General features: G+C 42.0%; 1 protein-coding gene across 5 annotated transcripts in view; it reads right to left on the bottom strand.

Moving 5' to 3' along the window:
* Positions 1 to 142: 142 nt before the first annotated feature.
* LOC134340994 (transmembrane protease serine 4-like) overlaps positions 143 to 26989 on the bottom strand; it is a 61036-nt gene continuing 34189 nt past the window's right edge. For 2 of the 5 annotated variants that reach the window (XM_063038666.1, XM_063038665.1), the window contains exons 3-13: positions 24141 to 24245; positions 22849 to 23001; positions 22634 to 22763; positions 20412 to 20519; positions 18267 to 18307; positions 15049 to 15208; positions 11115 to 11284; positions 10042 to 10134; positions 7250 to 7392; positions 5383 to 5532; positions 145 to 2005 (exon numbers count right to left, since the gene is read on the bottom strand). In XM_063038666.1, coding sequence (XP_062894736.1) covers positions 2000 to 2005; positions 5383 to 5532; positions 7250 to 7392; positions 10042 to 10134; positions 11115 to 11284; positions 15049 to 15208; positions 18267 to 18307; positions 20412 to 20519; positions 22634 to 22763; positions 22849 to 23001; positions 24141 to 24245 — 1259 coding nt within the window. In that variant the 3' untranslated portion in view covers positions 145 to 1999. Of the gene's footprint in view, positions 2006 to 5382; positions 5533 to 7249; positions 7393 to 10041; positions 10135 to 11114; positions 11285 to 15048; positions 15209 to 18266; positions 18308 to 20411; positions 20520 to 22633; positions 22764 to 22848; positions 23002 to 24140; positions 24246 to 26989 lie in introns of all 5 variants that reach the window. The other 3 variants (XM_063038668.1, XM_063038667.1, XM_063038664.1) reach the window with 2 other exon arrangements.

The following is a 26989-nucleotide window of genomic DNA, read 5'->3' as shown; positions in this document are numbered from 1 at the left end:
GTACTGGATCATCTCTTTCTGCACCAACCAATTTGAAACCATTCCACTGAGTTTCTCCCCTTGACCACCATATACAGAAAGTTTGTTCATACTGTGGATGGGGGGAGCTCCCATTTCCAAAGAATTGTAAACACTGATTTTAAAAAGATTGATTTATTTAAAAGTAATCTATAATTATTTAAAAGTAATCTAAAATGACATATTGATACAAAGTTGTCACAAGCTTTCAAGGTCAAAACGAGTCATTCATCACCAGCACAGGAATAAATCCAGGTGGATCATGTGAGCCTTTTAACCATTTGGATGTATGGCAACTTAATGGAAGGTTGGTGACAATAAAGGATGTTCTAGCACAAAAACTGAGTTGGAGATGCTCCTTCCATTTGTAATCACTTTGTGGCACTATTTACAAAGAATCAACTTTCCAAGTGCTTTGCCTAACGCAAGTACAGTATGTAGAATAAACTTTTACACAACTGAAAGGACCCTCCCCCCCCGGGTCATCTCACTGACACCTGAATGCACCTCTACAATTGGCTGTTAAGCATGTGCAAATTCAGTCAGTGAATGCCATCAGGATATTTATAAGAGAAGGGAACACATCATAGTCAAATCTTGAACTTGTTCTATGCCAGCTTTTTTACTTGGATTCACTAGAAATTGTGACGTGTCCTTTTCAGCTCTAATCAAAGAGCACTGCATTTCATTGCAATCCAACTCCTTCCCTTCCCATTACACTGGCAGAGATCAGCTCCCAATATAGACCAGAGAGCTGGCTGGCAAAGGGAAGCAAGCACAAGAAACTGCCCTCCCACCGAGCCTAGACACTGCATTTTCAACATCTCTTCCTGTGCAATTTAATAAATTCAACAAAAAAAATGGCTTTTCTATTTAAACAAAAGCTTTTACAAGTTAGTGACATTTAAATAAAATTACTTTATCCTGAAAGCAGAACACATTGAAATACCCATCAAGTTTCAACAGTGCAGATTTTAGAGATGACGAAAATGTGCATAAAGACATCGAAACGGGGTTGGACTGTATCCCAAGGATATGATTTCCCAGATTACCTGAATCTCACTGCAGACAGCTACTTGCTACACTGGAATTCAGCTCAGTTGTATGTGTGGTCTAGTTTAGGAACAAATTCACAGCTCAAAACTAAAATTCACATGGACAAAAATAAACCCTTTGTATTGGACAATTTGAGGTATATTGAATCTTGCCACCTGAGGACCTGAAGTATTTCCCTTGCAGAATCAGATCCATTCTTGTATAGTTAATTATGTAGTGCTTCAATTCTAACATTTGGTGTATAAAACACGGCAAGACTGCATCCCTGAACTCCAACTCTCATCTTAAGTGTACGTCTGATTTGTAAAAGCTACTTTTACTTCCCGCAGTGAAGTTGGTTCTAGGAAGGGTTTCAGTGGGTTGTGATCATTGATATACCTGACAGGTCAATCAAGTTATCAATCACATCTTCACTCCCAATAATGGGATTTATTGATTGGCAGCCTTGAAATTCTGTGCAAAAATCTGGCCATTTGATTCAGCAGTCTTAGAGCAAAAAGGCAAGAATCAAAAATTATCTGGTCATCTATGAATATTTTTGATGCAAAATTAATTTTGGAAATCATTTGAGTCGAAAAGATTAACATTTGGCCTACTGGCATTTGTGGCAGTCTTCATTTAAAAGAACTTCAACCCATCATGTAAATATTGATAGCAAAAAAGTGCACTGTAGAATTGTATTCAATTTTCAAGTTGACAAAGTTAACATTATCTTAAAAGCCCCATGCATGCATGTTTTGGCCTTTAGTGTGAACGCTGAAGACAGGGAATCAGCTGGTGTTTACTTCTGTATTCTGTCAGCCAAGGCACACACGTGCAGCAATTCATGTAAACAGTTCAAGTCAGAGACCTTTATGAATCTTAAGAGTAGAATCCTTCTGGAAATCCAGGACTAGTGTGAAATTTTTCTCCAAACCTTTCAACCTCATACCTATGTGAAAAAGCAAACGGTTTTTAAAACATTGGAAGGAGAGAAGGCGATGAATAATGCAAAACATTTGTGTTATTTTTAGAGAAATGCATGGGAAAAACAGCAACTCGTTAAACACAGAATAGAATGTGATTGTCTTATTGAGGCTGTGGCAAAGATGAAAGATTTGCTTGTCGCACATACAGTGAAATGTGTCATTTGCATCAAATCACATCGAGATTGTACCGGGCAATGAGCAAGTGTTGATACACTTCCGGCGTCCGTGCAGCATGCCGACTCACTAACTCTAACCTGGTCTTTGGAAGGTGCGAGGAAACTGGAGCACCCAGTTTAACCCACGTAGTCTCTGGGACAATGGACAAACTCCTTACTGCCAGCAAAAGGAACTGAACTCTGATTGATCATCACTGGCACTGTAAAGTGATGCTCCAACTGTTACACAACCATGGAGCTATCTCACAGCTCATGCCCTAGGTGATCCTGACCTCTGGTGCTGCCAGCTTGGAGTTTGCATATCCTGTGTTATGCCTGTACATAAAGAACTTCTGTTCCCAGTGTGTGATGTGGGCATTTCACCTAGAACAGGAACTGATGTCAGTGAGCTGGTTGCACACGCTTGTGTTGAGCTGAAACCACTACTGGAGCATCCCAAATAAAGATGTGTTAAGTTTTTTTTAAAACCCATGCCAAGTTTGTCTTTATTAAGAACAAACATAATACTCCCTGTGTGGATTTCCTTACACATCCACAGAATGAGAGATTAATTTGACTACTGTAAATTGACATTAGTGTTGATTCTCGGGAGAGTGGAATACTATACAGGAGAATAAAATGGGCTTAGGGCAAGATTAATGTAATTGGGCCTATGATGGTGAGCGGACTCTGAGCTGAAGGTACCACGCTGGTGCTGTGTGACATGAAATAATGTTAAACAGAGATTCTGCAGATGCTGGAGACCTTGAACAACACATACAAAATGCTGGAGGAACTCAGCAAGGCAGGCAGCAGATATGGAAGGGAATAAACTGTTGCCATTTCAGGCTGAGACCCTTCATCAGGACCGGAGAGGAAGGGGGCAGAAAGCCAGAATAAGGTGGGAGAATGGAAAGGAGAACAAACGGGCAGGTGACACCAGGTGAGGGAGGTGGGTGGATGAAGTAAGCAGCTGCAAAGGGATACCCCAGCATTGTATGTGTTGAAATAGGTTGCATTGATGTCTATAATGGAAAACTAGACAAGTTCAAGAGCAGGGAATAGAAAGGATATATCAGTTGGGTGCGATGAAGCAGTCTATGTATGGAGCAGGTGTGTTATTTAAACCCCATTCCTGTGCTAGGTGGATAAAATGGAATAATCACATCCCGAATGCAGGTGCTATTCCCCAATAAGTACACAGACCAATATCACTCATGATGCTTAACATCTTAATGAGGAAGACCCCAGTTTCAAAGCCCTCAGGAAAATAAATCAAAGCTCATCCAAGTAACTAATCTAAAACAATTAGCATCATGTCGCACATTTAGCAGGAAAGCATCCCAAGAATTACCAAAAAGGTAAATTTGTCATTGAGCTAGAAAGAGAAAAAAAAGTAAGGCAGGTGTTAAGGGAACACAAAGACAAGCACAGGATTAGGATCTCTGTTTCAATAAAGCAATAATCATTGATGCAGAACCAAGGAGACCATAGGCTAACACGAGGAATTCTGCAGATGCTGGAAATTCAAGCAACACACATGAAAGTTGCTGGTGAACGCAGCAGGCCAGGCAGCATCTCTAGGAAGAGGTGCAGTCAAGACCATAGGTTTATGAGATTTCAGCAACAGCTGAGAATGGGGGGGAAAGCCATGGAGGGAACTGGAGCAGATGTTTTTAGGAACAAAGGTTTTTAGGACCCTTCATCAGGGCTCCTGGGTCTCGGCCCGAAATGTCGACTGATTATTCATTTTCATAGATGCTGCCCGAGTTCCTCAGCATTGTGTGTGCTTGTTACTCTGGATTTCCAGCATCTGCAGAATCTCCTGCATCTTAGAAAGATTGCTGCCTGTCAGATCTCACCCTGGGAGATGCTATATCATCACAGGCAGCAAGAGGAAAGTACATAAAATAGATGCATAGATAGGCTAAGGAGGAGTCTTTCTCCCAAAGCAGAAATGTCAAACACTAAAGGGAGGAGATTTAGGGTGAGGGGGCAAAGGTTTAAGGAGATTTGCAAGGCATTAGTGGTAGGGGTCTGGAATGTGCTGCAAGAGGAGATGGAAGATACATGGCTATCTCAGTTCTACGAAAGCAGCCATTTGGCCTTTTGGAAAAAGTTTCAAGAACTATTGGGTACAAGATTTGGGAACAGCTTCTTTCCAACTGTGATAAGACTGATGAACGGATCCTGACCCGGATCTGGGCCATACCCTCCAAATATCCGGACCTGCCTCTCGGTTTTTTTTTTGAACTACCTTACTTCCCATTTTTCTATTTATGATTTATAATTAAAATTTTTAATATTTACTATCGATTTGTAATCAAGGGAGTGGGAAGTGGAGAATCAAATATCGCTGTGATGATTGTACGTTCTAGTATCAATTGCTTGGCGACAATAAAGTATAGTTGATCAGCAGTCACAGGTGCCCAGTTTCCACAATGAATTGCTCAAACAGCACAACTTCCAAGACTTATAGATCAAAGATTATTGAACAGGAGGCATAATACCATGACCATTTTTCTTCATTATTGCAGAATCAGTTTGCCTTTTTTTCATCTAATGACAAATTCAACTTGAGCAAATTTCATGAATTTGCTTTTCCATTTTTGATCCTAGCCACCAGGTGGCAGAACAAGACCACATGCACATCAAGTATAAAAAGCTCTCATCTTTTAAGCCCACTCATACATCACCCTTTTATGGGGGGGGGGGAGAGAGGGTGAATGGGGAGGATGGGTTTGAAATTCAAAAAAGTGGGGAACAAATTTGTGGAACTCACTGTGGAAACCAAGTCATTGGGTATATTTAAAGCAAGGGCAGCTAGGTAATTAAGGGTGCCAAAAGTTATGGGGAACAGGAGAATAGGGTTCAGAAGGGAATTAAAACAGCCATGATTGAATTGCAGAGTAGACACAATGGGCCCCAATGGCCTAATTCTGCTCCTGTGTGTCATGGTCTACCAGGGGAGTCAGGAAGGAGGAAGTAGAGAAATTTGGGCCAAAAAAAAGTAATTGGAGGAAAGATGACAGGACAAAAGGAAGATGAGAGAAAGGGACAGGATGCTCTGAAGAGGGGTGGCTGGATGAAGGAATAGAAAGATGATCCACGGTGTACCTGTGTATAGACAGGAGAGGGAGAAATGTTGCACTCTCCACAACCCCCTCCACCCCATTCATACTTACATTCATGACATTGTAGACCCAGTTGAGCAGTACAGTTACATTGGTATAAACTCCAGGCCGACCAATGCGGGCACATCCTGTGCCCCAGCTCACGATACCAACCAGCTGCCAATGCTTATATTGATAAACTAGCGGCCCCCCACTGTCACCCTGGAGAGAGAACGGACAGCAGATTCACTGGGTTAACTGACTCAGTCAATACATGGTGCTGGCACAATATACAATAGCAAGGGCCTTGGAACAGAAGGCCATTCAAACACTTGAGGATATCCCAGTCAGTTAAATTCAATGTCCAAAGAAAATTTATGAACAAGTATGTATACATCATCATATACAACCTTGAGATTCATTTTCTTGTAGGTATTTAGGAGAAAATAGCACTTATGAAAATCTATAAACAAAGACTGACAACCAATCTGCAAACGACAAATTGTACAAATGATGAATGTAAAATACTGAGTTGTTGAATCCTTGAGTGAATCTATAGGTTGTGGAGTCAGTTCAGCATTGAGAGAAGTGAAGTGAAGTTATCCATGCTGGTTCAGGAATCTGATGGTTGTAGGGCAACAACGGTTACTAAACTTCTAATGTGGGACCCAAGGCTTCTGTACTTCTTGCCCAATGGTAGGAGTGAGAAGAGAGCGTGGCCTGGATGGTGGGGGTCCTTGATGGATGCTGCTTTCTTGTGGCAGTGCACCTTGAAGATGTGCTCAATGGTGGGGAGGGCTTTGCTTATGATGTTGTCTTGACTTCACCTACCTGCAAATCTCATACCAGTAACATCACAGCTGTCTTAAATTCTCATAGCCTTCTCACCCTGACCCAGCTGTTCCAAGCCACTTCTAACTCGCCAACATCCTCTTCTCCCACTCTTAAATACAAGCTCCAGGCCAATTATGCTCAAAGTTAAATTAGCGGTTGAAACATCAGAAACAGCTCAGTACAGCACAACATAACAAATCATAAACACGAGAAACTAGCTCTGCTCTAAGACTTTCACAAACAAGAGACTGCAGCTGCTGGAAATCCAAAGCAACAAAATGCTGGAGGAACTCAGCAGGTCTGGCAGCATCTATGGAAATGAATGAACAGTCGATGTTTCAGACCGAGATCCAATGGGCCTTTTGGCTCACAATGTGCTGACCTTTTAACCTATTTCCTCCTACACAACGTCCTGTTTTTGGCACCCCAGAAGTGCAGTGGTTAGCGTGATCCTTTTACAGTTCAAGGTGGAGTTCAGAGCCCAATTCCCCATCCTCTGAGTCCCTGTACACCCTCCCCGTGGAATGCGTGGGTTTTCCCCCAGTGTTCCAGTTTTAACCCACAGTCCAAGGACTTACCAGCAAGTTAATTGTTTTTTTTTTAAATATATAAATTGTCCTATACGAGTACATTCCATACACTTACTGTAAGAAATATACCTCTGACATTCTCCTTATACATCACATTGCTGCCTTGGGAAAAAGGCACTGGCTATCCAGTAATCCTCAAATTCAATTGGCCAAGTTGACACCATTGATGACCTCAGTCCAAGATCATTTTTAGTATTGCATCACCTGCATAATGTAGCGAGGAGGAAATTAGTCTTTAGCCATGCCCAGGGTCTTTCCTTCAACCCACTGTGCATGTAGAGTATACTCTGCATTTTAATCTACTGTGGTAACCTTTTTACCCCTTTGCTTTGTAAGCATCTATCAGCCTCTGACCAAAAGACACCAGCTTGCTAATTATACAGTGTACCCGAGTCTTTGGAACTCAGAACTGCAGAAGAAAATCAAGTATTAGTACCGCATAAACACAGGAGATTCTGCAGCTGTTGAAAATCCCGAGCAACACATTCACCTTTCAGCTTGCATCTTGCACATACCTGACATGCATCCACTTTGCCAGTAAGGTAGCCAGCGCACAGCATGCGTGTTGTGATCCTCCCAGAATAATATTGCCTCCGATTACAAATATCTCGGTTAATTATCATTACGTTGGCCTTCTGCAGAATAGGAGACACTTCACCTTTGTATACAAACAAAATACATAATCAGAACAGGAGATCTCACCTTTTGCGTTCAATTCAAAATCTCAGCCAGCGTCACACTGAGCTGTAAGCTTCCTTTCTTTTGAACATGAACACACACGAAAGATGCTTTTCCTTGGCCCTAGCCCAACACAACCAAAGTAGATCACCTGGACCTCAATCACAGTATTCTTTATTGATTCTGCCAAATACATTGGCTTACCATCTTAAAGAAGGAATTCCAGCACAAGTTGCCTACACATTCTAACATTAGCTACAATTAAAAATTACCTCAAGCTATTTAAAATGCCATAAAGGCTCCAAATACACTAAATGGCCTCCTTATTAGTTACAGGAGTGGAACCAGGTGTGGCCTGCTGCTGCTGCTGTAGCCCATTCACTTCAAGATTCGACGTGTTGTGCATTCAGAGATGCTCTTCTGCACACCACTGTTGTAACACATGGCTGAGTTACCAGGCCTTCCTGTCAGCCTGAATCACTTTAGTCATTCTCCTCTGACCTCTCTCAGGAGTAAGGTGCCTTCGCCTACAGAACTGCCGCTCACTAGATTTTTTTTTCCTGTTTCTTGCACCATTCTCTGTAAACTCCAGAGATTTGTGTGTGAAAATCCCAAGAGATCCACAGCTTGAGATACTCAAACCACCCCATATGGCACCAACCACAATTCCACAGTCAAAGTCACTTAGATTACATTTCTTCCCCATTCGGATGTGAGGTCTGAACAACTGAACTTCACGCACACATCTGCATGCTTTAATGCATGAGTTGCTGCCACATGATTGGCTGATTAGATGTTTGCATTAATGAACAGGTATACAGGGGTACCTAACAAAGACACAAGGTTATAGGAGCAGAATTAGGCCATTTGGCCCATCATGTCTACTCCACCATTTTATCATGGCTGATCCATTTTCTTCCCAGCCCTAATCTCCTGCCTTCCCCTGATATCCCTTCATGCCCTGACTAATCAAGAATCTATCAACCTTTGCCTTAAGTATACCCAGTGACTTGGCCTCCACAGCTGCCTGTGGCAAGGAATTCCAAAGATTCACCCCTCTGTCTAAAGAAATTCCTCCTCATCTCCATTCTAAAGGACGCCCCTCTGTTCAGAGGCTGTGTCCTCCGGTCTTGGACTCTTTGGTCATATGAAGAATATGGCCACTGAGTGTAAATAAAAGCTTCCTTTCCTACAAGTTACTTGGTCTGATTTGGCCCTGACCTGTTACACGAGGAGTGAGTTCGCTCTTGCGCTCTGCCCAGATACAATTGCTTTTTCAGGGTTTAGTAAGTGCTGCCTTCAGCTCACGAAGAGACTAAAAGTAATTTATTACTATTACTTTTATACACACACTGAAAACTGCAAAAGAGTATCCCTGAATGCACAACACATTGAACCTTGAAGTCGATGGGCTACAGCAGCAGAAGACCATGAACATACACTCAGCATTTCAGTTACTGCGCAGTCACACAACTTGGAATAACAGAATCCACAAAAGCAAGCTAGCAATAGAGCATCTTCTTTTTTCATTATCCAATTCGCCATTAAGTTTTAAATGAAACCACAAAATCTAGAACTTGCTAGAAATTACTGGAGGATTTTAAATATTCCACAACAATATAGGCCATTCAGTCCATCATATCAATGCTAGCTTCAGAGCAAATCCAATGTTCTCCCCGCCCCCCCCCCCACTTACTTCACCATGTATTCTTCATATAGCCATTAACTTCACTTGCCACCTACAATCAGGACAATTTACAATGGCCAATTAATCTGTCAGCCAGTATGGCTTTCAGCCCCATATCCAAGAATGAACATGCTGGAATTGGAGAAGGTCCCCGGTGGGGAGGGGGATTATGAGAATGATTCTGGGAATGAAAGGGTTAATACGAGGAGCATTTCATGGCTCTGGACCATTTCGTGGCTCTGGACCATTTCATGGCTCTGGACCTGTACTCGCTGGAGTTTAGAAGAATGAGGGGGATCTCATTGAAACCTACAGGTGGAAAGGCCTAAGTCAAGTGGGCAGTGGTAGAGTCTAGGACCAGTGGGCACAGTCTCAGAATACGTACCTTTAAAACAGAGATGAGGAGGGATTTCTTTGGCCAGGTGGTGAATCTATGGAATTCATTGCCACAGCTAACTGTGGAGGCCAAGTCATTGGGTACATTTAAAGCGGAGGTTGATAGTTTCTTGATTATTCAGGGCATCAAAGGTTATGGGGAGGAAGGCAGAAGAATGGGTTGTGAGCGAAAATAAAATCAGCCATGATAGAATGGCAGAGCAGACTCAATGGGCTGAATGGCCTATGTTTTATGGTCTTATGGAGAAGATGCAAAGCCCACACAGACAACACTAGAGGCCAGGATCAAACCCAAGAGGCTGGAGTTAAGGCAGCTGCAACATTGCACCTCATGGTTAAATACTGACCAGTGAAATATAGGCATGGGGTAGAGAACAGACAGCTCCTTAGTCAGCTGTGTTTGAAGAGATGCAAAGCAAAGTTGGCACAACTTAGCTGTACAGAAGTGGGACAGATGGGTGATGTTAATATTGTAACGATGCAGATAACAAATTTAAGGTACTTTCACCCCCATCTCATAGCCAACAGTGACCAAATTACAATTACCAAATTCTTTCCTGTAGCCCCAGCCAGTAACCCATGCCATGTTCTTCTGCGCTGGGATGTTAGAGTTGGGTAAACAAACTGGACGGATGTTATCTGGAGGAAGAAATCAAAATAATTTATACATAAAGGAATTGTGCGTCACACCAAGATAAATGACAGTGAAGCCTAGGGAATTTCATCTCATTCAGTCAGTGATATACTGAACTGCCTCAGGTAGCAATAGGAAACTGGTACTATTTAATAATCAAAAATATCCAAGTGGCCAGTTTGCAAATATTTAACTTTTAGGGAAAGTAGAATAAAACTTCTTCACTCAACTTCTCTTTCATACATAATGGCAGAATGTTCTGAATGTTATATTTCTTGGGATAAATAGGTGGTATTAACCCTTTAGGTTCCTGTCTTCATCCGTTGTACCCTCCACTAGTTTGAGGGACAGTAGCCCTACAAATGTAACAGCTGTTTATTCCCTCCAGAGATGCTGCCTGACCTACTGAGCTCCTTCAGCATTTTGTGCGCGTTGTTTAAGATTTCCAGCATCTGCAAAATCCCTTGTGGTTAAGCCCCTGTAATTAGACGTGGCTCCTCTTGGTCTGGGACCAATTGATGCCACAGCCGTGGGTGTAACTGGACTGGGTGCAAGGTGGAGTAAGTGTATCACCATATAGCTGCTCATTGAGTGCAGATTAAACTCTGAAATCACAGATGCATGGACTGGCTGGAATAATAAAGATTCCCAAGTCCTGATGCAGAGTTTCAACCTGAAACACCAACAATTCCTTTCCTCCCACCGAATTCCACTTGCTCAGAGAAATAAAAGATTTGGACTGCCATGCTGTTTAGCTAAGAATTGGGACCCCCTACCCTCACCCCCAGAATGTATATGATAATTACAACCAGAAACTGATGTCAAATTGACCAACTATCAGCTGCAGGGACAGACACTGAAAATTTGTATTGAAAATAGTTTAAATGGAAAAAGTTCCCCAAAAGAGAAATAACACTGGCTGGCTAAAGAACAAACATAGTACATTAGTCAATATTGTCCTTTGTTAAATTAAAGCATACCTTACCTGTGTAAGGCAAGGGAGACCTCAATTTTACCAGGGCAATGTCATAATCACTGGTCAGCCGGTTATAGTTCCCATGCATGATGATATTCTTGACAGAAAATGTGCTCCCTCCAGAGTGAAGGCGCTCACTTCCAGCAAACACCCTCCAGTTTGCAATCTGATGATATTCCCTGGAACAAAAAGTCCATCAACAAATGATTTCCAAAAAATCAGAACTTTTTGACACTAGCACCTTGGCAAATTGAGGGATTTATTGTATATCCAAACAATGGTGAATAGTACAATGTAGGATAAGCTTTAATATGGATGGGATGCTGTTCAGGGAAGTGTTTGATTGGGTAATTCAGACAATGCTTGCATAAAGTCAAACAGCACAAACAGGCATTTGACAACCATTAAGTAACTCTATACCAGGGCTTCCCAACCTGGGGTCTGTGTACTACTTGGACCCCGTGTACAAGGGGCCCATAGCATTAAATGGCAGGGAACCCCTTTTCTACACCAAGCCCTTTCCTAGCACTTGGAGCCACATGTCCTTCAATACCACACTTCATGTGTTCATGTAAATACTTACCCTGTTCTCCAGAACCAGCCTCTGGATGAAAATTCTTCATCCAATGCTTTCCAAATCTCCCATCCCTCATCTTGAATCTATGGTCTTTAATAAAACACTTCTGCTCAGGGCAGGTAGAGGTGGCATGATAGGGCAACAGCCTTGCAGTGCCAGCAATTAGAATATCAGGATTCAGTTCCTACCACTGCCCCCAAGGAGTCTGCACATTCTCCACATGAGCATGTGGATTGCTTCCTTCCACATTGCAAAGATGTATGGTTAGAGTTAGTCAGTCATGGGCACATGCCATGTTGGTGTCAAAAGTATGGCAATACTTGCTGGCTGCCTTCAGCACATCTGCAGACTGCATTGGTCATTGATGCAAATGACATTTCACTATCTTTAAATGTATATGTAACAAATAAAACTAATCTTGAATCTTTAATCTCAAGCATTGACTGGGTCACCCATAGTGTAAAATGCTTGCACAGGGTGGAATACGTTTTTAAAAAATGTCCAATAAAGCTTCCTTAATCAAAATAGAGAGTCCTACACTAGACCTCTCAAGGAACAGGACAAGGCAAATTATGTGTTAGTGGGGGTGAACTTTGTGACCAGTAATTACAATTCTATTTGTTCTAAAATAGTTATGGAGAAAGATAGGACTGCTCTACAAGGTCTTAAATTAAGGAAGAATCAATTTTGGAGACATTTGGCAAGAACTCAGGTTGACTGGCTGAGAACGTTTGTGGGTAAAAGGATGTTTAGAAAGTGGAAGGCTTTTACACACGAGTGCAGGGACAACGCATTCCTGTTGGGTCAAGAGCAAGTCAGGGAATGAAAGATCAATTGGTTAATGAGAGATATTGAAGCCAAGGTCAGAAAAATCAGTTTAAGCAGTTGAGATTAAGCAAATCCCTTGATGAAAATTTGAAGGAAAACTTGAGGGCTGAAAGAGGGCAAAAAGAGGATCTGGCAGGTAAGGTTAAGGATAATCCAAGCAGGGTGAACATGGAAAGAATCGATCCCCTTAAGGATCAACATGTTGAGCCATAGGAGATGGGTGAGATTTTTTAACATTTCTCATCAGGTTCTACTGTGGAGGAGATCATAGAAGCTAAGGAATTGAGGCAAACAAGTTGTGGTATCTTGGACAAGATACAAATTACTAGAGGAAGTATTGGTAGTCCTGAAGCAGGTGAAAAAATTCTCAGGGCCTGACCAAGTATACTCTCAGACCTTGTGGGAAGCCAAGGAAAAAACAAAAGGTCCTAGCAAAGATACTTGTGTCACTTTTAGCCATAGGTGAAACTCTGAAAGACTGGAGGTGCTTAATGTGTACCATATTTAAAGGCAGCAAAGACTAGGCAGGGCCACAGGCCACTGAGCTGGACATCAATTGTTTGCAAGTTACTGAAGGGGATTCTGAAGCACAAAACATATGATTAAAGATTATCAGTAGGGATATTGGTACAGCAACTGCTCTGCACGTGACTGCAAGCTGTAGAGTGTGGGGTCGCAGCTCAGCGCATGAACCAACCTCTTTATGGACTGTATACTTATTGTTACCTCAAAGTAGCCTGCATAATCAAAGACCCCACCTACCCCACATATTCCCTTTCCTCCCCTCTTCTATCGGGCAAAAAATACAAAAGCCTGAAAGCACATACCACCAGTCTCATGGACAGCATCTATGCTATTGTTAGACTCTTGAACAGACCTCTTGTTGAAAGATACTCTTGGCCTCACAATCTACCTCGCTATGATTTTGCACTTTATCATTTACCCGCACTGCACTTTTTCAGTAGGCTTTACACTTTATTCTGCATTGTTATTGTTGACCTTATTCAAGCTCAATGCACTGTGTAATGATTTGATCTGCATGAACAGTATGCAAGACAAACTTTTCAATGCATCTTGGTACATATCACAAAATAAGACACAAACATAATGCATGAGAGACTGACTGAAATCTACTTGCATTTTTTTTTTCTTTTTTTTTTGGAAGAGGTAACAAGAGGACTGCTGAGGACAGGGCGGATGATGTTGCCTACATGGACTTGAGCAAAGACTTGACAAGGTTAAATGCTGGAAGGTTAGTTTGGAAGGCAAGATCACATGGGATCCAGTGAGAGCTAACTTAATGGATACAAATTTGGCTTGATGGTAGGAAGCAGAGTGTGACGGTGGAAGGTTGTGTTTCAGGTTAGAGGCCTGCGACTAGTAGTTTGCCTCAGGGATCATTACTGGATCTATGGTCATTAATTTAGACAAGACTGTACAAGGCACGGTTAACAAGTTTGCAGATGACATTAAAATAAGCAGCATCATGGACAGCAAAGGTTATTTAAAAAGTCAGGAGGATCTTCACCAGCTAGGTAAGTGGGCTGAAGATTGGCAAATGCTGTTCAATTTAGACAAGTGTAAGGTGTTGCACTTTGGGAAATCAAACAGGGTAGGACTTTGTTCTAAACACTGACCAGAGGGACCTTGGAGTACAAGTACACATCTCCCTGAAAGTGACATCCCAGATAGACAATGTTTTTTTTTTAAACCACTATGTTGCAGTTGTACAAAACACTGATAAGAACCATATAGAGTGTTGTGCACAATCCTGGTTACTCTATCACAGGAATAATGCAATTAAGCTAAAAAAAAAAGTACAAATATTTTCAAGAATTTTGCTAGGACACGAGGGCCCGAGCTTCAGGGAGAGGTTGGACTCCATTCACAGAAGTGTCAGAGAATAAAGGGTGACCCCATAGACCTGTACAAAATCATGAATGCATAGACAGGGTGAATGTATTAGGGTTATGGTTTTCCCAGCGTATGAAACAAAATCTCGATTTAAGGCATAAGTTCAAAGTGAGAAAGTTGACATTTAAAGCGACCTGGCAGGCAGAGCCTGTTATGCAGAGGCTGGTGAGGACATGGAATGAGCTGTCAGAGCAAGTGCTTGGAGCACATACGATAACAGCATTTAAAAGACTTTGGAAGGTAAAAAGGATAGGAAAGGTTTAGTGGCGCATGGGCCAAATGCAGACAATGTGACCAGCTTAGATGGGCGTCCTGGTGAATTTCCTGTGAAACTTCTCCAATGCGATCGTATCTTTCCTATGGTGTTGGCCAGGACTGCACAGTACTTAGGCTTTACCAAGTTCTATATGGCTGTGCTATAACTGCCCTAGCTCTTACATAGACGTCCCAGCCAATGAAGGCAATTACCTCAGATGCCTCCATCTATCCATGCTTAGACATGTACTCCCTAATCAACATTGTACTTGCACAGAAAGTACGAATGTGCTTTGCATATAGAACAATTAGTGGAACAGTGCAGAAATAATTAGCTGCAAGGAAGAACAGGATCACACATGTACTTACTCTGGGAAACAGTGTGCAGCTGTTATCACCCACCGGGAGGTTATAATGCTGCCACCACACAGGTGATGGTTCTTGTACTGGAGGCTGACTTGCCAGGGCCATTCATCAATGATGGCATCCACTCCCCCTACAATACGCCCAGTTCCACTCCGTTCACATCCTGAAACCAATCACATTTTGGATAATCACAAAATCCAAACTAATCATGTGTAGTCAGAGATTAGAGGCATTTATTATCATTGGGTGCAAATGCAGAACAAAAATGTATTGAATTCTCTTTTCAACCCAGTTCAATAACCTTTAGAACAGATTCCATTTTATCGTTTGTGTTTATTTTTGGTGCTCAACTTTACCCCAACTGAACCAGCCACAAAACACGATTGCTAGAGCAGGTTGGAATCTGAGGATCTTTATCTGACACTTCAACAGGGCTCAAATCAAAATCATGGAATCCTCTACACTCCAGATGAGTGTAGAGTCATTAACACTTGTAGCCCAGAACTAGAGTAAAGTTAGATTTCTTCAGTCAGTTCAAATATTACCCTAGTCATCTACTTCCTCCACCATTGCTGTGAAGAGTACCAACAGGATGTCTTGCAGAAGACAACAGGTTTCATTCTCCCCAAGTCTCTGTTCACTCACTAGCTGAACCGACTGGCAAGTGCAATGGACTATCATCTTGTCCAAAGCTCACACCACCCTGAAGTGGAACAATTTTGCCATTCCTTCTTCAGCACTAGGGCAGAATTCTAAACTTTCTACATACAAGGTTAGATGCACCTTCACATGGGCTATACCACCCAAAATGGTGCCCACCACCATCTTAATTACGGAAGAGAAAAAAAAAAGCTGGCATTTCCAGGGACATCGTGTTCCACAAATGATTCATTAAACAGTTGAAGATGGCACAAGTCAACGGGAAACAGGATAGGATTGCTCAAGAAGCAAATAAAAATAAACAGTTGGAGAGTAAAACACTAGGGATCTTCAATACTGTAAGAGGGCACCAACAAACAATGCTACCTTGGGCAACATTTTCCAGATAGCCCAAACTGTTTCTTTCACTTCTTGCAGGTCTTTTTATTTTAAAACATCCCTGGTATTGTTGGAACCTGTGATCTATGGTTTGAAGGTGTTTGTTTGGCTGATTGAGCGGTCTAGCGCTTTGCTGCCTCTGAGTAGATTCCAGGAGGCGAGCGGCCTCAAGGACAAGAAGCTCAGAGATAGGGAGCAGGAAGCGAGCCCATGATCGGCTCCATTTCTTGCTGATCAGAGTAGAGGCAAGTGAGTGTTCAGTGCTCTCTACCAGCCTCTCACCCGCTGCTGCCAGAGGAAGGTGTCCATGTGCCAGTCTCTTGCTGCTCCTGAGATAAGGCCACTGCGTTCAAATGGCCTCCCTTTCCTTCAGTGCTTTCAGAGGATGGTATCGAAGTTCTGTGCCTTCAGTTTATGGATTGGATTGTAGCTCAATTGGCCTCTAGTTTTATGTTTTTATATTCAGTCTTTCCACCTGTTCCTTCTTGTTGCAGCTTACATGATTTGTTTTTTTTTTGCGCATGGAGGGGGTTGATTTTCTTGTTGCTGTTTGCGCAATTTGTTTTTTGTGCGGGGGGGTTGATGTTCTTGTTGCCATTTGCGCAATTCGTTTTTGTTTGTGCATTGGGGGGGTTGATGTTTTTCTTTTGAACTGCTTCCATGGTTCTTTGTTTTGTGACTGTCTGGAGAAGACAAATCTCAGAGTTGTATACTGCACACATACTTTGATAATAAATGTACCTTGAACCCCTCAAAACTAATCACTAAGCTCCAAGACCTTGGTCTCAATACCTCCTTGTACAATTGGATCCACGATTTCCTCACTTGCAGACCCCAGTTTCAATTGGCAACAACATCTCCTCCACAATCTCCATCAGCACAGGTGCAGCACTAGGCTGTGTGCTTAGCCCCCGCTCTACTCACTCCATACTTACGAATGTGCGGCTAAGCACAGCTCCAATGCCATATTTAAGCTGTGATGTAGGCTGAATCAAAGGTGGCGATGAATTAGCAAACAGAAGGGAGATTGAAAAATCTGGCTGAGTGGTGTTACAACAACCTCTCACACAATGTCATCAAGACCAAAGAGCTGATTATTGACTTCAGAAGGAATCCAGAGGTTCATAAACGAGTTCTCCTTGGAGAATCAGAAGCAACTTTAAATTACTTTGTTATCACTTCAGAAGACCTGCCCTGGACCAAGCATACAAGTGCAGTAATGAAGCACCTCTACTTCCTTTGGAGTTTGCAGAGGTCCAGCATGACATACAAAACTTTGACAAACTTCTATAGATGTGCAGTGAAGAGTGTATTGACTGTCTGCAAAGTTCAAAGTACATTTACCCAAGTATGTATACATTATACGACTTTGAGAGGCATCTGCCAACAGGCAGCCACAAAACAAAGAACACAGCCTGGTATGGAACCCTTGAATGGAATATCCTACAAAACGTAGTGGAAATGGCCCAGTCCATCATGGGTAAAGCCCTTCCCACCACTGAGCGCATCTGGGACCCCTACCACCTAGGCCATGGTCTTTTCTCACTGCTGCCATCAGGAAGGCGGCACAGGAACCTCAGGACCCACAACAGGTTCAGGAAAAGTTACTAACCCTCAAACATCAGGCTCCTGAACCAAAGGGAACAACTTCACTTGCCCAATCACTAAAATGTTCCCACAACCCATGGACTCACTTTCAAGGATTCTTCAACTCAAGTTCAATATTTATATTATTGCTTCTTCATTTTGCACAGTTTGTCGTCTTCTGCACTCTGGTTGAAATCCCTGGTTTGGCTGCTATTCATTGATTCTATTAGTTACTATTCTATAGATTTGTTGAGTAGGCCCACAGGAAAATGAATCTCAGGGTTGTACATGGTGACATATGTACTTTGAACTTTGGAACCATAGCAAGGGAGTGTGGATGACCTTAAATATTTGGATCTCCCATTACCGCAGAAGCCAACCAACAATGAAGCATTCAGATAGCCCAGTACTGCAGCCTGGATTAAACTAACTGATGATAGTCAGTCATTAATCAAATCTTTGTTGCCTTCTCAACAGACAGCTTCCTGGAGGCAAATTAAATAGAACCTATTCTTTGAGATAATTTATCTGCCTCTACCCAGAACATGGAGAACAGTTTAGCAAACACTGAATATTTAGTTTAATAATTAACTCACGTGCGCAAACAAGAGAGACAATCTGATTGGAATTGCAGGTCCTGAACAGAGAACAGAAGGAAACATTGGTTCAGGGAGAGTTCACTTTCAGAGAAAATTTTCACCATCTTGATTTACTTTCATCAGTTTTTAAATTCATAATTGACTCCAAGCTGAGACAGAGAAAATATTAAAATGTTGCTGTTGTACATGGAGCTTCCTACAATTGATCATACATGATTTATCAAAACATTTGCAGGCAAGGTCATGTGATTTCACACCAGCTTCTCTGCCTGTGTTTGAAAGAAGTCAGATTTGTTTAAAAACCTTAAATTGCATAGAGTGCATTTTGAGATCAGCTTCCAGTGGAATGTCCGATTGTGAAGGACGCAGGTTTAAGACAATTGGCATTGAAATGAGGAGTCTCAAACAACCAACGCCTAGGGGAGACAGAAGCTGGAGTCAGGAGGAACAAACATTCTACAGGAGGATCTCAGTCAGTTGAACAGCATCTGTAGGGGTCAAAGAATTGTGGAAGCATTGGGTCGAGACCCAAAACATCAACAATTCCATTCCCAAACCTAGTATTTGAATGCACTGCTGGCTGGAATAATGGAAGCAGCAGCTTTTGAGACAGAACACTGATAAACGCTTGGTGAAAAATTCAGATAAAAAAAACAGGGAGTGGGGTCAACTGATTTACTCCTTGAGAAGCCAAGTACTCAAAATGAGATACCTCACCACAGGTAAAGGAAGAATTTTGGGTCAGCTGCAAAGTCTATGACCTAAAGTTATTCTTCTATCCACCAGACCCATTTCTGATGTTTCCTTTACACATTACATTTCCAGCAATTTGACTAACATTTCTGTCTGCTTTAGGATCAAGTGACTCTGATGAAAATTACTTCCCTCATCTCTAAATCTCTAGTATACATTCAGCACAAATTTGTTAAAGGAAGATAATGCCAACTAATAATTGTTTTTTTTAAATTTGAAGAGGTCACAAGGGTTGGTGAGAGCAGTGCGTGGGGGAAAAAAAAAAGTCAAATGCCTGATGGAATTTCACTGCAGTTGCAAGTTGGTCAAAGAAATGTAACAGGTAAAGGGAAAACTGGACCCAGATCTATATTTAGAGCATAAGGCATATGAGCCAACTCTGCTCCTTCACCCCATAGGGTCTGTTCCACCATTCCATTATGGCAGATTTATTATTTTACATATCGGAGCTGCACCACTCTGACAATCTAAAGCTGGTTTTGGCTCAGGAGACAGGGTTATAGATGAAGGCCATTTATGTGACTGTTAGCTGAGACAGGACAAGAAAAGGGAGTCTATGCTGGAACTGCTTACAAACAGGAGATAGGCTAGAGCCTGGCAGAGATCTATTTCTCAAGCAGAAGGGATTAATAAAACAACTTAAAACTATTGGTGGAATGATTTATTTATTTAGCGATACAGTGTAGTACAGGCCTTACCAGCCCAATGAGCTGCTCCACCCCCAACCTGCCAATTTAACCCAAGCCTAAGCACCGGACAATTTACAATGACCAATTAACCTACTAAACAGGAGTGTGGGAGGAAACCAGAGCATCCGGAGGAAACCCATGACTTCACAGGGCAGAATGTACAACCTTGTTACAGATGGTTGCAGAATTGAATTCTGAACTCCGACGCCAAGCTGTAATAGCATCGTGTTAAGCACTTTGCTACCGTGGGCGCGTGGATTAAATTGTTGTTTTACACTCATCACGAATCTGTCCAGCCTCCACTGCTCCAAAGGAAACCATCTTCTGCCATGGTTAATTTCTCAGTCCTGGTGATTTGCATAAATCTCTCCACCGTCTCCAGTGTCTTCACCACTCTCCTGTAATTTGATGGTGGGAGCTGTGGTCAAGCTTACCAATCAGTCCACCTGCAAGAGGTTCCAGCACTGATCCCTATGGAGCACCACCAGTCACAGCCCTCCAGTCAGATTAACATTCCATCACTACCCTCTCTTCTGTGACCAAACTAGTTTTTAATCCAATCCAGTCTACTACATCTCCATGCATCCCATGTGCCTTCTGGATCAGCTTTCATGGTCAGGGAATCCCATGGACAATGTTTGAACGAAAGCCACATGTCTCATCAAATATCACAGGTCACAGGTCGCTAGTTGCTACTCACCCATCTGTCAACAGACTTTGAATGGTGCTCGAGGTTGTAACTTTGTTGATATTGATGATCTTGTAGGAAGGCCAGAGATCCTTATTCAATGAGACACTCACGGGGTCTCTGCAGAGAATCAGAACCAGGTTTGCTATCACTGACATGTGTTAGTACTTGTTAAAGAAAAAATATACAATTGTAAATGTGGCCAGCGCAGTCACCACAGGACTATTGAAAATCATTACTTAGCTGAGGACCACTTGGCACTTGGATTTGTAGTCACATACCCTAGAGCTCATCCATTTCCCTACATGTGTCTGGGTTCGTCAGTCTACCCACCAGTCTCCCTAGAAGTTTCCACTGTCACATCCACCACTATTTCTATGGCGTGATTTTGTAACACCCATCACCGGGTCCCATTCTACTCTGGGCATTCTTCCTTGACCATGTGCTTTTTGAAGGATATTCTGTCATTCAGCAACTGCACTTTTTGATCCATTCATTCCCCCCACCCCCTACAAGACCACCCCGATTTAAATATTTAATTTATTTATGAGATTAGGCCTATTCCACACTCTTCAAGCCACAACACCCAGCAGTCCTCTGATTTAACCCTAGCCTAATCACTGAACAATTTATAATGACCAATTAACCTACCAACCGACGTGTCTTTGGACTGTGGGAGGAAAGCCATGAGGTCACAGGGAGAACGTACAAACTCCTTGCAGATGGCAGCAGGAAATGAACCTGGTTCACTGGCACTGTAAAGCACTGTGCTAACCACTATGGTACCATGCTAGCCCAAATATGGCAATCAACCCATCAAGTTATGTTCAGTAAATTGTATCCTACCCTCATCTCAAAAAATTGACTCCAATTTCAGCACTGGGTCTCAATTTTGTATCTGATTAGCAGAAATAAACCCTTCACAGTTTTAGTAATCCTCCATAATATCTTAGAAACTATTATTAAAAATCATCCCTTGATGATCTGCACAGAACCTAACCCTTGTTTTTACAATACCACTGTGTAACTAAACCCATTGGGTCCAGGTACTCTTCTGGTAAATATAGTCTACACCCCCAGCAAGTCAATTTTCCTCCCTAACATGCGATTCCCCAAACAGCTCTCAGAACTCCAGACACGATCTATCCAGGACTTTGTGTAGCTATAGCATAACTTACTACACTAGCCCTCTAGATACTTGGCTTGATGATTTAATGCATTCTATTGTGATCCAAGAACATGAAACCCAAATGGCACTGTACCTCTGTTACAATTGAGAAACCGTGCTGCTCAGTCATAGAACCATAGAACACTACAGCACAGAAAACAGGCCATTCAGCCCTTCTAGTCTGTGCCAAAACTTTATTCCGCTAGTCCCATTGACCTGCACCCAGTCCATAACCCTCCAGACCTCTCCCATCCATGTATCTATCCAATTTATTCTTAAAACTTAAGAGTGAGCCGGCATTTACCATGTCAGATGGCAGCTCGTTCCACACTCCCGCCACTGAGTGAAGAAGTTCCCCTTAATGTTCCCCCAAACCTTTCCCCTCTCACCCTAAAGCCATGTCCTCTCATATTTATCTCTCCTAATCTAAGTGGAAAGAGCCTATTCACATTTACTCTGTCTATACCCCTCATAATTTTGTAAACCTCTATCAAATCTCCCCTCATTCTTCTACGCTCCAAGGAATAAAGTCCTAACCTGTTCAATCTTTCCCTGTAACTCAACTCCTGAAGACCCGGCAACATCCTAGTAAATCTTCTCTGCACTCTTTCAATCTTACTGACACCCTTCCTATAGTTAGGTGACCAGAACTGCACACAATACTCCAAATTTGGCCTCACCAATGTCTTACACAACCTCATCATAAGATCCCAACTCCTATACTCAATACTTTGATTTATGAATGCCAGGATGCCAAAAGCCTTCTTTACAACCCTGTCTACCTGTGTACTTCATCATAAGGTAGATGAGGTCACAGTTGAATCCAAGACAGAAAATACTGAAATCCAAGCTCCATCTGTGGGGAGAGAAACAGTTAAACATTTGAGGACTATACCCCTCATGAGGACAATGTCTGATGAAGGACCTTTGACCAAAAATATTATTTCTCTTTCCACAGATGTAGCCTAACCTAAAGAACATTTTCAACAATTTGTGTTTCTTTAGATTTCCAGCATCTGCAGTTTTTTAACATCTGTATGATGTCTCCAACACTGCTTCTCAGTACCTTGTATAGGCTAGCTGGTTGCATGCTACTTGAGCATATTTAGATTTCCAATTCTCATAACACACACTTTTCCATTCCTGGGTTGTTGAATCTTTCACCTGCAGAATGGAGTTTGGTCCGTAAATCCGCACTGGAAAGGAACACAAGAGCATGTCATTGGTTCATTCAACAAGGCAATCAGAAGAAAAATGGGCAGAAATCCAATACTTGCCTACCTGGATATTCTTCCTGGAAGGTGACGTTTGACACACAGCCAAGCTCATCTTCACCTTCTGAACAGTCTTTGATCCCGTTGCATTGCAAATCAAGGGCAATGAACTTGAAAGTCTTGGGGCAGAAGAATAAATAAGTGTCGATGGCAACCTTCACTGCAAAGGTAAAGAATGATGTTGGTTAGACATCAGTATGTGCCAAACTGGCTTAAGTCACTGTGTTGCTGGTGAGGCAATTCATGATTGATTCTTGGGAAATGGCTCCAATTACTTGAGGCAAAGTTTCACAAAATTAAGCTGAAGATCCAATAACTTGCTTAGCTGGAGATTCTACACTGCGATCCATGACAGCAAACCATGATGGGACTATCAACAGGAAACTGAATGCCATGCCAGCTTAGCCTCAACTGTTCTCAAGAAAACCAATTCCACCTCTAACCTTGGAGTTGGAAGTTAACCAAGATTCCCATTCCAGTGCTTCCCATTGGAACAACCAGTCATCACAAATAAAGTTGATGGATTATCAGCATGGCCTTGCAGTTTTTGTTCTCCCACAAAACTGATGAGCCAAAATATAGAGAAGTTTTGTTTAAAAACTTTCAATCTCTCCCATAAGCTATCATTACAGTACATCAGACTCCCGAGGGCAAATGCAGGGGCGATTTGACTGCCGTGTACAAGGTGATTAATGATTGAGAGAGAGGAAAGTTACTTCCTGGAGTGAATAGGGCAAAACAGTTGTTAAAATTAGAGGCAGGGCACTCTGGAGTGACATCAGAAAACTCAACATAGAGCAGGAAAATTCCACAATCCTCTCTCCAGAAGAGATCAAAGCAGAGAGACAACAATAAATTTCTAACCACAAGGAGCATTTAGGCTCAAAGGTGAGGGAGTACCAAGCACCCAGGATCTACTTCAGAAGTTTAAACACTTTCCCGCTCCGACTTCAAAGAGATTTGCTTCTCCCTCTGCTATCAGCCTCTAACTCTAATCATCCAGTGTCATTATATGCAGTCCATTCAAGTCGCCACCCTCCCCCTACCTTTCCACACCACTTCACCCCTAGTTTGAACACAGAAATGATACCATAGGTTTACACAGAGCTGCAGGATGAGATTTTATGAACTTTGAATGCAGTACTTCATGCAAACAACTGGTGGACATTTGATGCCCAGCTTATCTGTGAACAAGGGGAGGAAGCAGTGAAGGACAGAAAGCCAGAACTTCAGTGATATTAAAGGATACAGGAAGGAGGAACACCTTCAAAGCATTTTGCAAAACAGAAATTAGCTTACCAAAATATGCAGCGACAGCAACGATTGCTAAACCAATGACGACGCAGAGTACAGCAATAATGACCCTCTTATATTTGCCCATTGCACACGAGGTCCGATTGGTGCCTTATAGAGAATGGAAGATTTATTAGTACAAATACTCAGGATTCAGTTTGACTCCTCATCCATCCCCAAACCCACCAGCTCAGAAGGAATTGGGATTGGAGCCTGGAGCTCACGTGGGATTAATTATATGAGGGCCCTTTTCATTATATAGGAGTGCATTTGACATCATCCAAGGTCTAAGGGATTGCAGTAAGAAAAAGCAGAAGAACAGAAGCTTCCAAAGACTAGTAGGCTTGGAACCATGAAAAAAAATACTGATTTTTTTCCAAATATCAGAGTTATAAGTGCCCATATTTCCAGGAACTTCAAATGTCAGAAAAGTGGAATCTTTTCACTTATCATGTCACTAGGACATTCCAAGAGGCTTTAAAGCCGAGGAACCCCTTAAATTTCTGAAAACACCCGTTCGCTGCTGTCATTACTGTGTGGTCGGGAATCTTTTGGAGGGTAGGCCTCAAAATCCCCAGCCTTGCCCGCTTTTGGCGACCGAGAAGGAGGTCGAATCAATCGGATAGAGATGGCGCTCAGTACTCGGTGTCGGAGAGCTGATCAGAGCTTGAAGTTTTTGGATGACTCAGAGTCGGATTGTGGTCGGCATGGCAGGGAGAGTTTTTCTTCCTCCTCCCGTCTGCATGAGATGTGGGACATTTGAGAGACTTTGAACTTTACTGTGCTCATGGACTTCTTCATCAAGTTATGGTATTGTTGCACTGTTGTAACTATACGTTATAATTATGTGGTTTTGTCAGTTTTTTCAGTCTTGGTCTGTCCTGTGTTTTGTGATATCACACCGGAGGAAATAATGTATAATTTCTTAATGCATGCATTACTAAATGACAATAAAAGAGGACTGCGTGTCTTCATAATCCTAAAATCGACAATTTTGGAATGCTGAAAATGTGATGGTCAATTAGTACAAAGAGTGACAAACAACAGTCAGATTAACTCTACCAGTGGAATTGAGACACCCATTACCCAGGACTCACCTGTGTCATGGCATCTTAGTTCCTGACAGGAGAAAAGAGCCTGTTTAATATCACTTATGATCTAGATTATACCACTAACTGGTTGAGCAATGTTCCCTGAAGCAGAAAGAGCTAACCACAGGAATAGACTTTGACATACTTCTGATTAAACAAACTTTATGACCCTTGCATGTTTGTTGAGGCAACAAGATAATTACAGAAAGAGAAAGCATTTATCTGAATGCCAGATCTGGATAAATGAAATTATCCACAATACTACATTGTGAAACGAGCTTCCAGCAGAAGTGGTTGAGGCAGGTTCGATGTTGTCGTTTAAAGTTAAATTGGATAGCTATATGGACAGGAAAGGAATGGAGGGTTATGGGCTGAGTGCAGGTCGGTGGGACTAGGTGAGAGTAAGAGTTCAGCACAAACTAGAAAGGCTGAGATGGCCTGTTTCCGTGCTGTAATTGTTATATGGTTATATGGGTACGTATTGCTGAGGCATTATGAACAGGTCCAAAATGGCTTTAAAAAGGAGTTTATCATTTGTTGCTTTTCACAGTAACTTAATCTGAATATTATTTTCTTCCAAAAAGTCCGATGACACAGACTTTAGTTCCTCAAATTCCATGCAATACTTTGTTCTGACCACATATTGCTCAATGCCCTGTATTGATTCCCAAATGAAATCTGCAGGTTTACATAAATGAATACAGATATCGAAATTCAATGGAAGTAGTGACATCTGTTAACAAGGCATGAGGTGCAAAGCCCATCAAGTAAAAAACATAAATGTGAAGCAGGATCTGTAGCAGATAGCACAGCACCTAGTCTGCGAAGTTTGTATGTTCTCCTCGTGACCACGTGGGTTTCCTCTGGGTGCTCCAGTTTCCTCCCACATTCCAAAGACACATGGGCTCAAATTAGTAAAAGTGGGCATGCTATGCTGGGCCCTGCAAACTGCAGTCCAGTACATCTTTGGACTGTGCTGGTTGTTGGAACAACACATTTCACTATGATTTGATAGACACGTGACAAATAATGTTAACCTCTGTCTAATCTTTTTAAAATTTGGCAGGACTTTAGTTACAGCACTGTGCATGTTTCTTAAATCTATTTCACAAAAGAAAATGAGCAATAGTAGGCACTAGCAAGAGGATAACATTTTAGAGGTTAAAAATATTTGGAAAAAGTGACCTCTCTCCTGTAGGAAAGGGAACATTGTGTAGTATTGTAGCGGAGGTCTCAAGAAACTACAACATTTCGTACATTACTTTAGTGTAGTGATATTAAACCAAGGTTCTTCCCCATTACTTCCCCCCCTCCGCCCAAAACAGGATCTAAAAGATAACACCTTACGCAAGTCCCAGCTGATAGTTGTCCCAATTCCACTGTATAGGAGCCTTGGGTAGCACACAGCCAGGTTCAGGAACAATTACTACACTTCTACCATTAGAGTCCTGAACCAGCGTGGATAACCACTCACCTCACTGAAGTGATTCCACAGCCTATGAACTCACTTTCAATGACTTCAACTCATTCTCAGTATTATTTGTTTACTTGTTTAATATTAAATGTTCTTTTCTATTTGCACAGCTTGACTCTTTTTTCACATTGGCTTCTTGTCGGCCTTTGTGTGTAGTTTTTACAGAATTGCATTTCTTTGTTCTCTGTGAATGCCCACAAGAAATTGAATCTCAGTAATATCTAGTGACCAATATGTACTTTGATAACAAGTTTACTTTGAACTTTGTAGGACAAATGAAGCAACTGGAC

This window comes from Mobula hypostoma, chromosome X2 (assembly GCF_963921235.1).
Source record: "Mobula hypostoma chromosome X2, sMobHyp1.1, whole genome shotgun sequence".
Taxonomy (NCBI): domain Eukaryota; kingdom Metazoa; phylum Chordata; class Chondrichthyes; order Myliobatiformes; family Myliobatidae; genus Mobula; species Mobula hypostoma.
The sequence above is the reverse complement of the archived record's forward strand: the minus strand, read 5'-3'. Positions and strand labels throughout refer to the sequence as shown.